The sequence below is a fragment of the Sturnus vulgaris genome, chromosome 5 (assembly GCF_052056855.1).
Source record: "Sturnus vulgaris isolate bStuVul1 chromosome 5, bStuVul1.hap1, whole genome shotgun sequence".
Classification (NCBI taxonomy): domain Eukaryota; kingdom Metazoa; phylum Chordata; class Aves; order Passeriformes; family Sturnidae; genus Sturnus; species Sturnus vulgaris.
Window position 1 is genome coordinate 7,069,487 of NC_142247.1, and position 12,364 is coordinate 7,081,850.

Consider the following 12,364-nt stretch of genomic DNA (forward strand, 5'->3'; position numbering starts at 1 on the left):
CAGACTGCCCTCAAATTTCCAAAACAGGTTACTTGTGGACTGAGGGTGATGGAGACAGGAGGCTCAAGTAAGAAATCAAATACATCCTTAATTATGATTTTTCTTGCCCTGCTCTTACAGAAAGAAGGAAATCAAAAATACGTTGTTTAGAGAAAGTTTTAAGATGCTGATATTAAAGCATAAACACAATGGAACTCAGTTTTCAGGCTCACATCCATGGCCCTATTTTCAGCTCTTCTTGGCAGTTGCCACTTCCATTTTCATTTCAACTGAGATTGTTGGTGCTGAGGGTTTCTAAAAAATAGACCAGTGGGTATTATCCCATGCTGCATTGTCCAGGTGGAAGATGCATAAATCATCTAGTGTTGTGTGTCATATTACACCTGTTCTGAGTCCCTTTCAATATCCCAGCCCAGAATGACCTAAGGACACAGTGACAGTCTCAGCAGTCCAAAATCTATTGCTATTTCTGATTCATGTAAGATCACTTCCACATTCTTCAATAAACTTCCAACACCAAGGAAGCTTTGAAAAGAACATTAATATTTTTATCTTGCTACTAATGAAATCAAGTAAAATCTTCTGCAGGTATTTAGAAAGTAAGAATGCTATGCTAAAATAGGCCTCAATAAATTTCAGCCATTTTCAGACTTTTTTGTGGCATTGGATGTCTTGAAATTGCAATTTACTGAATTGTAGCTGAAATACAGCATATTCTTGCAAAATGCCACTGGAAGGTGCATGCAGCCAATATGAACCAAGAACATGATGAATTGCAAACTGCAGAGCTTAAGCAAGTGTAATTGCATAAATTATTATTGCAATAGCTTCATTATATGTTATTTTTTTTGGATTATATCTCCATCAACTTTTTTTCCAGTAAAGAATAATCCAGAAGTCCTAATCCTCTGCTGCTGGTTTTTCAACAAATTCAGGTACAGCCATTTTTTACCCTCCTATGAACAGGGAAGAAAAAAGTACCACAAGAAGAGTTTTTCATTGACAGTTCTAGAGTTTAGAGACAGATTTGCAACTACAGAGAAGGCAATACCTTCTTTTAAATCTACATTTAAATAGCATTTATTTGCACTCCTCTGCAAGAAGCCAAATTCCCAATTTGTGATCCACACAGGCTATCTGAGAGAGCCTGAAGGTCAGGGTCAGAGCTGCAGGTGGTCCTCCTGAGTATAAAAATTGGTGTCTCTTGGACAGATTTCGGGCTCAGCCTCAGTACACAGTGGTATGTGGAAAGATTAGATGTCTGAATGCATACATATATCAACATCCTCATCCTGTGGGAGCAGCAGAAGGCCCCCAGGAGAGAGTAAGTATGACAAACTCATAATAGAAGTCAGCTTTTACACATGGAAAACTGAGATATAGACAAAGTCTTTAATTATTGCTGGTTAAAACTACTTGGAAGGGCAAGGAATCTCATTCCTGAATTTTCACCTCGTGACTTTACAAAATCTGTAAAGTCTGCATAGCAGGAAGACAACTTTCATCTCTGTGTGTTTGTGTGTTACTTCAGGTATTTGGTGCTCAGAGAATGCAAGTGACCTGCAAATCCTGAGAGGGATCCCACTAGACTGAGCACCTGAAGTTCCAGGCTCTGTTATTTCTACTGATTCAAGCTACTCAAAGTTATACCTAAAAGTTTTCAAACCTCACGAGGCTACAGTGCATAATTTCCTGGGGTTCTACTACTGTGCAGATCATCTCACAGGTTATTCCTGGCTTTGATTTCACTTTTGTATCTTCACACAGTTAGATATCCTTTACAGGCCAAGAAGTTTGAAATTCCACATTTCTACTGAATGTTGTTTTCATGGAGGAATGCATGGAAAGTACCCAAACAGGCTATTTTTGGACACTCAATTAAGAAGGAGAGAGACGAGTTTGGGGAAAGAAACACCCATGCTGATTTTAATCAAGTTTTGTTGACTAGGTAAAGGATATTTAAAGCATCTTGTTAGGGGAAGAATTAGATTGCCAAATTTCAGCTAAATGAGCATTTTAATGGCTTGGTTAAAACCTGCATTTATGAAGGAAACCCTGACAGACAAAGAATAAAAGGATCTAATTCAACACTCAAACAGTCCCCATTTCATTTGATAACCAGCCTGTTAACACACAGCCTGTTACCCAGCCAACAAGGGCAAGTGTTTCAGGAAAGAAAAGCCAGGACAAAAGGAAAATAATCCACTTTTCAAATCTTTCATCTTCATTAGGCTTGCTTTGTTCTTTGTTAATGTCATACTGATTAGCTTTCGATAAATCCAAAGGACTTTTGCACAATTTCAAAGACTTTCAGTGGCATTCAAAGGACTTTTGCCATCTTATTAACTTGCCAGACAAAGACTGGCTACAACTCTACCTCGATAAACTCCATTCAACCCTTCCTGGGCATCAGCACAGAGCTCCTGATAATCATCATCTGAGCAAAGTTTAAAAATCTTAAAAGGCTTTTTCTTTCAGGATTGCATTTTCCTCATGAGCCATGTCTTAGCAGATCAGACAAGTTTCCAGAGAGCACTGGGAAAGCTGAACCTTTTTGTCTGCTTCAGGCCCCCCTGCTAGTCAAAAACAGCAATGAGAAGCAGCCCCAACACCTTCCTGTCCTGATTTTTACCCTCATTAGAAGAAAGATCATCTTGATGGCATTTCCAGCTGCTGTGTAAGCAATGGCAGGCCAGCATTTTGCCATGCCTAAATCAGCACAGATTTAAAGGTCTCACACAAGCAGCATAAGCTGGAGTAGTTCCATGTTATGAGTGATAACTGGGAAATTCCATTTCTTCTACTGGGATTAAGGGCAGAGAACCTGAAACCAGTGCTCAGCCCCACTCAGCCATATCCCATCCTGCAGAGGAAGTCAAAAGAAAGAAAAATGTCTGAGAGATCCTTTAATGTAACTTGGATGCTGGGCCATAACCTTAGTCTGAGCTTCAGCAGCTCCGTGTCAACCTGTGTTATATAAAAGAAAGCATCCTCATCTCTCCAAGAGTGATGTTCTAAATATTAATATCCCATATGCTTTCAGTGGTCCTCACAGGACTAACTAGGGATGATTGAATTAGACACGACTGACATTTCTACTGTAAAACAAACAAACAAACAAAAACCACAGGCACACAAAACCCCAAAAACAATAAAAAACAAAGGAGGGAAGTCTTGGAAACCTCCATCAAGCATCACAAATAAAGAGGCACACATACATTTGAATAAAAGCTTCCCAAGTGATCTTGAAAAAATAAAAATAATGCACTTAAGAACAGACCACTTGTCTACATTTGCTGTTTTGGAAGAGATCAAAATGCAAGATGTATTTTTAATATCAGAAGTAGGCCTTGTAATGACTAAATGACAATAAATGCTGCATTAATGTCTTTTTGCTTCCTTACTCCTAAAGCCTGTATATTTACAAACACGGCCCAAATGCAGTCAGCTTCAGGCAGGACTGGAAAAGCTGAACACTTGCACAGGTCACAATTGCAAATTAGTTGGTTGAGGGGAAAAATCGTTCCTCTGAGATCCAGATTTATGAAGGTATTTGCACACTGAAAGATTTCACCAAAGTCAAGACAAGTCAGGTCAAGTAATTTAGCTGCATTCTCAAGATTCTTAAAACTCTTGAAGAAATCTAGCTCTGGATTTTGCTAAATGGGCATCTTCTAGATCTGTCACTTTAAAAAGCCACATCCAAGTCTGCAGAACAGGTCAGGCTGGCTTTGTAAATCAGTAATCCATCTTCCTCCTCTGGATCTCTTCCATCTCTTCATGCATAGCTGTAAATTATCCTTCACTCCTTATAGAGCTTTAAAACAAACCCACACTCCTATGAGAGAATGAAAAACTGAAATGAGGCTTCCAGTGCTGAGTTCACCCTGTCACCTTGGCAAACCCTCTCTCTTATGAAAACCTTTAATCACCAAGCCAAACAGACAGAAATTAATCAGAATGCTGGGTTGACATTTAATGAAGAGACATTGGGGAAAACCAGCCCTAAAGGAAGATTTTGAAGCCATCTCCAGGTGAGGAGGTCCCATAGTACCAAGAAATTAAATCTGTGAGGAGATGTGTGAAGGCCTTGGTAGATGCTGCCATCTCCTGGCATCTTCTCTGGCTCACAAACTGTTCCTGAGCAAAAGGTAGCTCAAATCTCAGTTAAACAAGGCCATTTTTATTTTATTTCCCTTTATTTTATTTTATTTTATTTCATTTCATTTCATTTCATTTCATTTCATTTCATTTCATTTCATTTCATTTCGTTTTATTTGTTACTTGCCTCATTCGTCTGAAGGCAGAAGGCAACACAGAGCATTTAACCCTGTGTTCTCCCTCTCTGCATGACCAGGGCACGAACAAGTCCTTCTGCAAAGGTTTGTTTCCATGTCACCCAAAAAAAAGAAAATAAAATTACACTTGCAAAGAGGGGTTCTGTTGCTGCTTCCTAAATAAAAAAAAAAAATCTCTGTCAGTAGTCCAATTTCCAACAAGTGGAAAACAAAAGGCCTAAATTATGGACTTCAAATAATCAGTCTCAGAAGCCTTAACAAAACATCCTATGCAGGACTCCATTTTCCAGCAGTTTAAGGAAGTGGAAGAAAAGTCCATAAAACTATAGAGACAGTTTCTTTAGGGCTGCAGGAATTTAATCCTGGTTTATAGCCCTTTTACATTTCATCTTAGCTAATGCTGAGTATACTATTACCCATACAATTATATAATCTTTCTTAAAATATCATTAAATGCTTTGTTTCCTATTCTTGTGGGATTCTTGTGATAATCTTTACTATTCAGAAGGCAGGAGAGGATTATTTTCTCTCAGTATTAACTTAAGCATGTACTCAGCTATCTTCACCATGATCCAAAACAAGTGATTATTACAACAGGCTTAAATTTACTATGAAGGGTATGGCCCTGTCCATCTGCATAAATGCATACCATAACAATTTCTATAACATGGCAGGCTAATATTTTAATCACAGAATCCTAGAATGGTTTGGGTTGGAAGGGACCTTAAAGATCCTCTACTTCCAACCCCTTGGCATGGACTGTAAAAGCAAAATGAAACAGCAATTCTCATTTTAAAATGAATGATGTACATAAGCTTCTCTGAAAAAAAAAAAGGGGCAGTTTGGGGCAATTTTGACAGAAAAGTAGAGTGAGGTAATATGGGGAGAAATCATTCAAGAAAAACAAGAGAAACATGAGTAACTTCTATTGGCCATTGATCCAAGAGCTCTCAGCAAGTGGTTTACACCAGTGTGGTGAAAATCAGCTGACAGTCCTGCAAGGCTTCAGCAGTCCCTGTAAACTCACCCAAAACACTCTGGTGCCTTAGCTCAGTGACTCTGTTCCAGCACAGACTATTCCCTCTTCCCCATGCCCTGGAGTCCATGCCAACACCACCTGAGGGACAGCACCTTGTGTCTGCACAATCCAATACCTGAGGAAAAAGGACATTTCTGGGGCCTGTGTTGCTCCTGCAGTGCTCCACCACTGAACTACAGCCTTGGCAAGTTGGACTGGACTTCCTGTTCAATTAACATTCATCAAATTGTCATTTCATCTCATGTGTGTGTAACCCTGTGCTGCTCAGCCCAACTGAATTTAATCATTCCCACCTTTAAAAGAAACTCCACTGAGTATTTAGTGCTAAAATAATCCAAAAGCTGGAAGGATGTTTCTTGTGGTATTTTAAAAACAGAGTTTAGAACAAAACTGATCAGAGTTGATCCATTTTACAGTTTTAACTGTGCCTTTTCACTCTTAAAGAGAGAGGAAGGAGAACTCTCTAAGAAAGCCAGAGAAGTTTCCCACAGCAGTCATTGTTTATGGCCACAGTTCTGGAGAAGCACAGAATGTGAACATTCAGGCTGCCATTTTTTTTTACCTGCCTTATCGTAATTCATTTAGTTTAGTAGAGCTAATTTGGTGTTAAAGACCTCACTAGATTTACTACCATATTATGGCCAAGGTATCTAGTAACTCTAATCTATTCAGCTAAGTAAAACAGAATTATCACAGATTTTTTTTTCTTACAAATTCTGCACAGTGATCACGTACGTGCTCACAAGGTCTCATAAGCAACATACTGTGGCTTATCTATCATCTACTGCAATATCTGAGACCAGCATGTGATTTGATAGATGCACATGTGTTTTGTATTATTTTAGTCATACCTGAGAAGTTGAATATGAAATGACAGACTCATCCTGCATTTCTTGTGGGTGGGCACACATATCTGTTTAACAGCCTCATAAAACAAGTGTTAATAGTTTCACTATGAATTGCCCAGTTTAGAAATCACAGAACCAGAGCTGCTATACATGTGGAGAACAATATTAAAAGTGCATGTTTTGGTTCAGCAAAATTGATAAGCTGATACTCAGTTCAAAGAGACTTTTATCTTGGCAATTTAGAATAATGAAAGGTTATGTATGTTCATGAGAAAGGCACAGCTGTGTGGTCCCAACCTGCAGCATCTGCAAGGCTGTTCAAGCAAACTGCAGCTCACTCCCACACACACAGATAGCTTTGGGTGCCTTCTACATGGGCTACATGCACTGAAAAGACTTTTGGGCAAATCTTTGTTACTTTGAAACATCCAATTTTCACCTAACCTTACTGCCTTTCTTTATAAATGTAAAGCTTCGAAATAACTTGGGTCATTTTGCTGTAACCAGGGCTATAAAAAGGATCTTCTGCAGAAGTTTTTCTAAAAGACTGCTGACTCTGTGAAGATGAGAATAAAACTCTATTCTGAGAATGAAACTCAGCAGCCTGGATCTTAGTTGGTGGCTTAGTGCCTAAATCTCCTGCTGAAGATCTGGCTCAGCTCTTTTGGGTGAAAACAAGCCCTTACGACACTAAGAGCAGAACTCCCGTTGTCTCCAAAGAAGACAATTTCTTTCCAATTTTTCACCTGAGTATTTGGTTCCACTTTTTTGGGAACGTGTAAGCCTGTGACTTAAGGTTTCCTAATGTCAGACATCATTGCCAAGTACCCAGATTTCCAAAGTCCCAAATCTTATCACCAAACGCGAAACCTTTTCTTCAGTACATTCCTCTTGTGTCTAAGTAATTGTGTGAGAGCACACAGACACTCTGAGTGACCCAGGCTGTGCAGAGCAGCAGAGGAATGGCAATGCAGGTGTGTGGAATAACCAAGTGTCTCCCACTGTGACTCCTTCAGCAGTAAGTCCTTCAGGGTGGCTCACCTTCAGCCAAAAGTCTGGGAGAAGGATCTAGGTTCCTATAAGGTATTAAAGAACTTCAAAGCACAGTAATTAAAATTAGGCTAAATGATGCCAAGTGGAAAGAGGATTAAAGGAAATACTACTGCTTGAGACTGTGTCAGAAGTCCGAGGTACGAGAGGTCTTTGAAAGGCAACAAAAGTTGGACAACCAATTGTACTTCTAAGGAACATGGAATTTAGGATTTACACATCCTGACTTCATCCTCTCAAGTTTATAACAATTAGATTTACAAGTCCTCTCGTAGGTGTTTTTAATTGAACAACGGTATTGCCTCACTTTTTTTTTAAATTTTTTATTAATTTGCTTACTGTAGTATTGAAACACCTTTATCAACTTTAAATTCCTTAGTTCTCTGAGGCAAGCATCTTCAATTTTCTTGGTCCCCAGATCATGCCCTGGCCGTAACAAGCTGCAGGGGCAGCCCTTCCCAACATGACTCAGTAGTGACCCACCAAACCCCAGACCAGGCTGACCAGTTACATCTGGCACAGGACAACTCCAAGGACAAGAGAAGGCACAGGCTGCTCACACAAGGTATGAGAGGAGAAAAGGGAAACACCCAGGTGAAGGACACTTCTGCTCCTTGTCTGAGACTTGACCCATGCAAGACTCCCCTGCAGAAGCCTCCATGGCACACATAAAGTTGATTTAAGCGAGGATGAAGTAAGAAAAAAGACAGTTGTAAACAGTGATGAATCCTGATTTACAACAGCTCAAACTGTGACAGAAATCGCATCATTAGCCAACAACAAAATGCTTAAAAGATTTGTGAAATTTCTTCTTGTGTTTGTATTTTTTATTCCATTCCAGATATCTTTATCATGGAGGCTTAAACAAAATCAGGTCATGGCAATGTGTGACGCTGTTGATAATCCATACCATGAGTAATCTCCCTGTGCTGTCACAGCACAGATAAGTGTTCAGTAGGCTTTGCCCAATTGATTTAAAGTTGGGTCACGCACACGAGGTGTCTGCCTGCCTGTTCATAAATCTTTGACGTGTCTGGCTGGCTGCTGTGTTGTGCCTGACATATGAACTGTGCAAAATACAGTTCACAGGGTTTCATTGCACCAGTACCTTTAATATCTCCACCACAGGTATTTTACACCTCACAGACACAGTCACTAATGCAGCTGTCCAGTCCCAGCATATCACCTCTGTTCAATCCAATAGCTCTTTCAGCTCTCACTCCACTGTTGCCAATTATATTCTCCATATTACAAATCTGCCTGATGGGGATTTCCTTTCCAGAGGTAGAAAGGACCGAAACTCAGCTCTGACATTCAGTGCAGCATGGCACCTCTTCACCTGAAGATTTTTGGCCTAAAAATCCCCCAGACAGATCAGCTGGTGGAAGAAGGAAGCCCATCAGTATGCTCAGTGCCTTTCCTGACTCTCCATCAGCTCAGCCACTCAAATCTTCCTACTGGGAGCATCCCTCACTGTAAGCAAAAAGGAAAATACTCCCACTCTCAGGTGGGAGTACTGGTTGCCTCTTGAAAATTAGCTATTATTAGCAGTCCACTGTTTATGTTTTGGTAGTGGCCTTGACATAATTAGAAATAAATGAAGGTTTGATAGCTCCTGTTTGCTCTTCCTCTGAACTCAGTGCAGGCTGTTACAGGAGCTGGAAAATCAAAGAAGCACCCTGGGAATACTAAGGAGTTGTCTGTATATAGAAGTTGCAGTGCTGTAAATCTAACTCAACTCAGTCAGAGCAGGGGTTCCCTAACATATAGTAATTTATAACTTTCTTCTTGCAGTAAATTTTTGCACTCATACTTCAAAGCATAAGTTAAAATAAGAAACTCTAAATCAGTGGGAAAAAGACTCTACTTTTCACTCCATTGATAAAACTTGGACACAGACCTGTGTTAATATGGATTAGATATGACTCAAAAAGTTCACAGCTTCTTGCAACCATTAAAATATCCAAGGCTGTATCATTTCATACACGTGGTATTATCTGATGTATTCCAGCTTGTCAAGAGCCATATTTTATTTTTAAGGAGTCTTAAAAAATATTGAGCTGCTTTTTGGGGGAATCACAATACACTTTTGCCTTAATACAAAGTACCAGATAATAACCAGACAAGTTGCAAGCTCTTCCTTCTCCTCTGGGACTTTCCATTCCATCAAAAGGGCCAGAGACTTCCTCAGATCTTTTTTTATTCAAATTTAATCAAAAGGCAAGAGTGCAATAGCAGAAGCCTGCAACCTATATAATCACAATGAACTCTCATGACACCAATACACAGACACAACACCACTCCAAAAGTCAAGGGCAAACAAGAGCAGAGAGATAAATGAACCCGAGGGTTTTCAGTATAAACGTGGTGGGTATTTACCAGAGGTGTTTGCCCTGCAATCCCTGGGTGCAGCAATACAGTATGACCCAGCAAGGCCCCAGTGTGGGATCTTTGTGAAGATCTGCACTGCCAACCCACCTGCTACAGCAGTTCTGAGCCAGCAGGACTTGGTTAGGCAGCACACAAACACTTGTTTAACTGGCATTCTTACCTCTGCAGCCAAGTAGTTTCCAGTTGCCAAATGCTTAAATCTAAACAAGCTATTCCACTGTCCTGCCCCTCCCCGGCAAGGGTCATGGTGGACAACCTAAAAGAAGAATTTAGATTTTAATCATGCTCCTCAAGATCATACTTCAGATCACTGACATTTCCTGCAGCTCACTCCTAATAAAAATATGCAAAGTACATCATTGCAGCCTGCCAAAGAGAGGAATTATGAGTTTACACAAAGCTCGCCACAGATAACAACTACTCACACTTTCTTTTTGCCAAGTGCTAGGAAATACTTCTATGACTTTCCATGCTTTCATTAATCTATTCCCTGCAAACATGATGAGCCAAATTTTGCTTTTAAGTGAGATTATGTGAATCTGCAACTCAAGAAAGTAAGGAGAGCTGCTCTACACTCCTAGGCACTACTTAAAAGCAAAATTCAAACCATCTTGCATTATTTTATCAATTATACCAACTCCATTTCGGGCAATACTAGGGGCTTCTGAAAAAATTTCATTCAAGTGATATATATCCTCCTATCATCTGAAATATCCCAGGTTATTTCTTTTATCCCTTGACTGAGCTGTAAGGTCATTTGCTTTCTTCAAATCTAGCAGTGTGTGTCTCCTTTATGGAGGAATCTCCAATAAGTACAAGTGCAACACATTCTACTCCAGCCAATCCTTACCCAGACAAAAATCAACCATTTTTCTGAAGACTCTCATTTAAATGCTGTAAATGTTTTAAACATACCAAGTTTGTTTATCACACAAGAACTTTTGGGTATAGGAGTTGTATTATTGCAATAGCAAGGATTTGAGACCTACCAATTTCCAATGTTTCTTAGTTGAACAAAAATGTTTCCTAGCTCCCTTCTCAAAATCACCCCCATTCACAACAGCACCTTTATTCAGGTTAACTTGTAACAAACGTTGATGTGTTGTGTGGTGTCTGGGAGATTTCCTGTCTGCCATGGATTTCCATTTTCCATACTGCACATGAAGTTAAACGTAAACACTCAAAACTCAGGAGAGGTGAGTGTCCTTTGATTGGCTTTGATAAAATCACACCATTTACGTCAAGTCTGAATTTGAAATTTGACTCTTCCTCATTTTAGTGCAGGTAAATATAGTAAGAAAGCCTCCTCTCTCCACACACACAGAGCAATAAAGCAGCTCTTCAGGGTTCATCCTACACAAACTGCTTCATGAAATAATAATAGTTACAGGGAGGTGTGTGATGATATCAGGAGCCTATGAATGACTCATGCTGTGGTGAAGTTTTTTTTACTGAGCCCTGGCCTTCAGATCCTAAAATATTTACAAAAAGAAGAAAAAAAATACCTCTATTTCCCACAGTGCTTTAGAACTTGTTGCAGACGTGGCTGACTGACGTAACGTAGTGCGGAGGAAAATGTGTTGTTTCTTCTCATATTCATCACAGGTCAGAAACTTCTCTTGCTCTGCATGAAACAGCCTCACAACATCTCCCTAAAGAAATATAAAAAAGAAGCACTGTTAAGTGGTAGGCAAAGCCACCAGACTCATTTTCTATTTGTAACAGCTCCAGTGATGCCAGCAGAGCTGACAGGAAGAAAACACTTCTGAGTTTCTTATTGCTGGAGCAGGTACCAAGTGAAGAATGTTCAGTCTTAGCACCAAGTCTGGAAATCAGATGGGATAATTCTGTCCTGCAGGAGACCCATGGCCATTTGGGAAAGCACCACAATGAACAGTGGGCAAAAATTAACCTAAAGGTGATCTTTAATTCTAGTTAACTTTACTAAATTGATTTTTTAATTTCTAATCTCTTTTACTATTTAAGGGAAGTGAAAAGATTTTTCTAATATTGTATTATCTTATGTCTCCTAATCTGCAATCAACACCAACACCCCCTCTCTATTTCTTCTGCTGGAATCATTTTTGTTTCCTCCTGCCTCTCTCCAAGACTTGAAACACTATCCTTAAATGAGTCTGTACAAATGTACCATCTTCCCTTTCAAATTCTTCCTCAAAAACTTGGTATTTGGTAAACTTGGTAACTGGTACCTTGACACCTACTGAAAAAATAGCCAGCTGATAATGATTTATTAAGGTACATGTGAGGACAAATTAAACTTATCTTTAAAATGAAAATATAAAGTATCTCAGAGATAAATCTATAGGCATGAAATGTGCAGTACAATACAACTGTGCAATAATGTAACATGTAAAGCTACATTACCTTATTACAGCTATTGTCATCTATAAGCCTGTAATACCACTTTGAACACATCCATAAAGTCCTTAATTCTTCTTTTATTCACCAGGTAATATTTCTCTACAATCAAATATAGTAAGACTTCTTGGATTCAAAAAATTCAAAAATTCAAAAGTTAAAAATCATACTTACTCCTTTCAGTACATCATCTCGGTAACTACTGAATTTCATGAACAAAGTTATTTTCCAGCTTGTGTTACAGTTGACAGCATTTACCTTTAGAGGAAAAAAAAAAAAAAAGACCCAATTAGAGTATAAGGGGATGTTGGTTTCTTTTTGAGACATTCCATTCTTCTGAAAGACCACACCACATCTAG

At 39.2% G+C, this 12,364-nt stretch overlaps 1 protein-coding gene across 3 annotated transcripts in view; it reads right to left on the reverse strand.

Moving 5' to 3' along the window:
- Positions 1 to 12,364, reverse strand: part of ITPR2 (inositol 1,4,5-trisphosphate receptor type 2) — a 246,428-nt gene that overhangs the window by 188,023 nt on the left and 46,041 nt on the right. For all 3 annotated transcript variants that reach the window (XM_088164715.1, XM_014889087.2, XM_088164716.1), the window contains 3 exons: positions 12,180 to 12,263; positions 11,132 to 11,278; positions 9,787 to 9,882 (listed from right to left, as the gene is read on the reverse strand). In XM_088164715.1, coding sequence (XP_088020841.1) covers positions 9,787 to 9,882; positions 11,132 to 11,278; positions 12,180 to 12,263 — 327 coding nt within the window. The remainder of the gene's footprint in view (positions 1 to 9,786; positions 9,883 to 11,131; positions 11,279 to 12,179; positions 12,264 to 12,364) is intronic.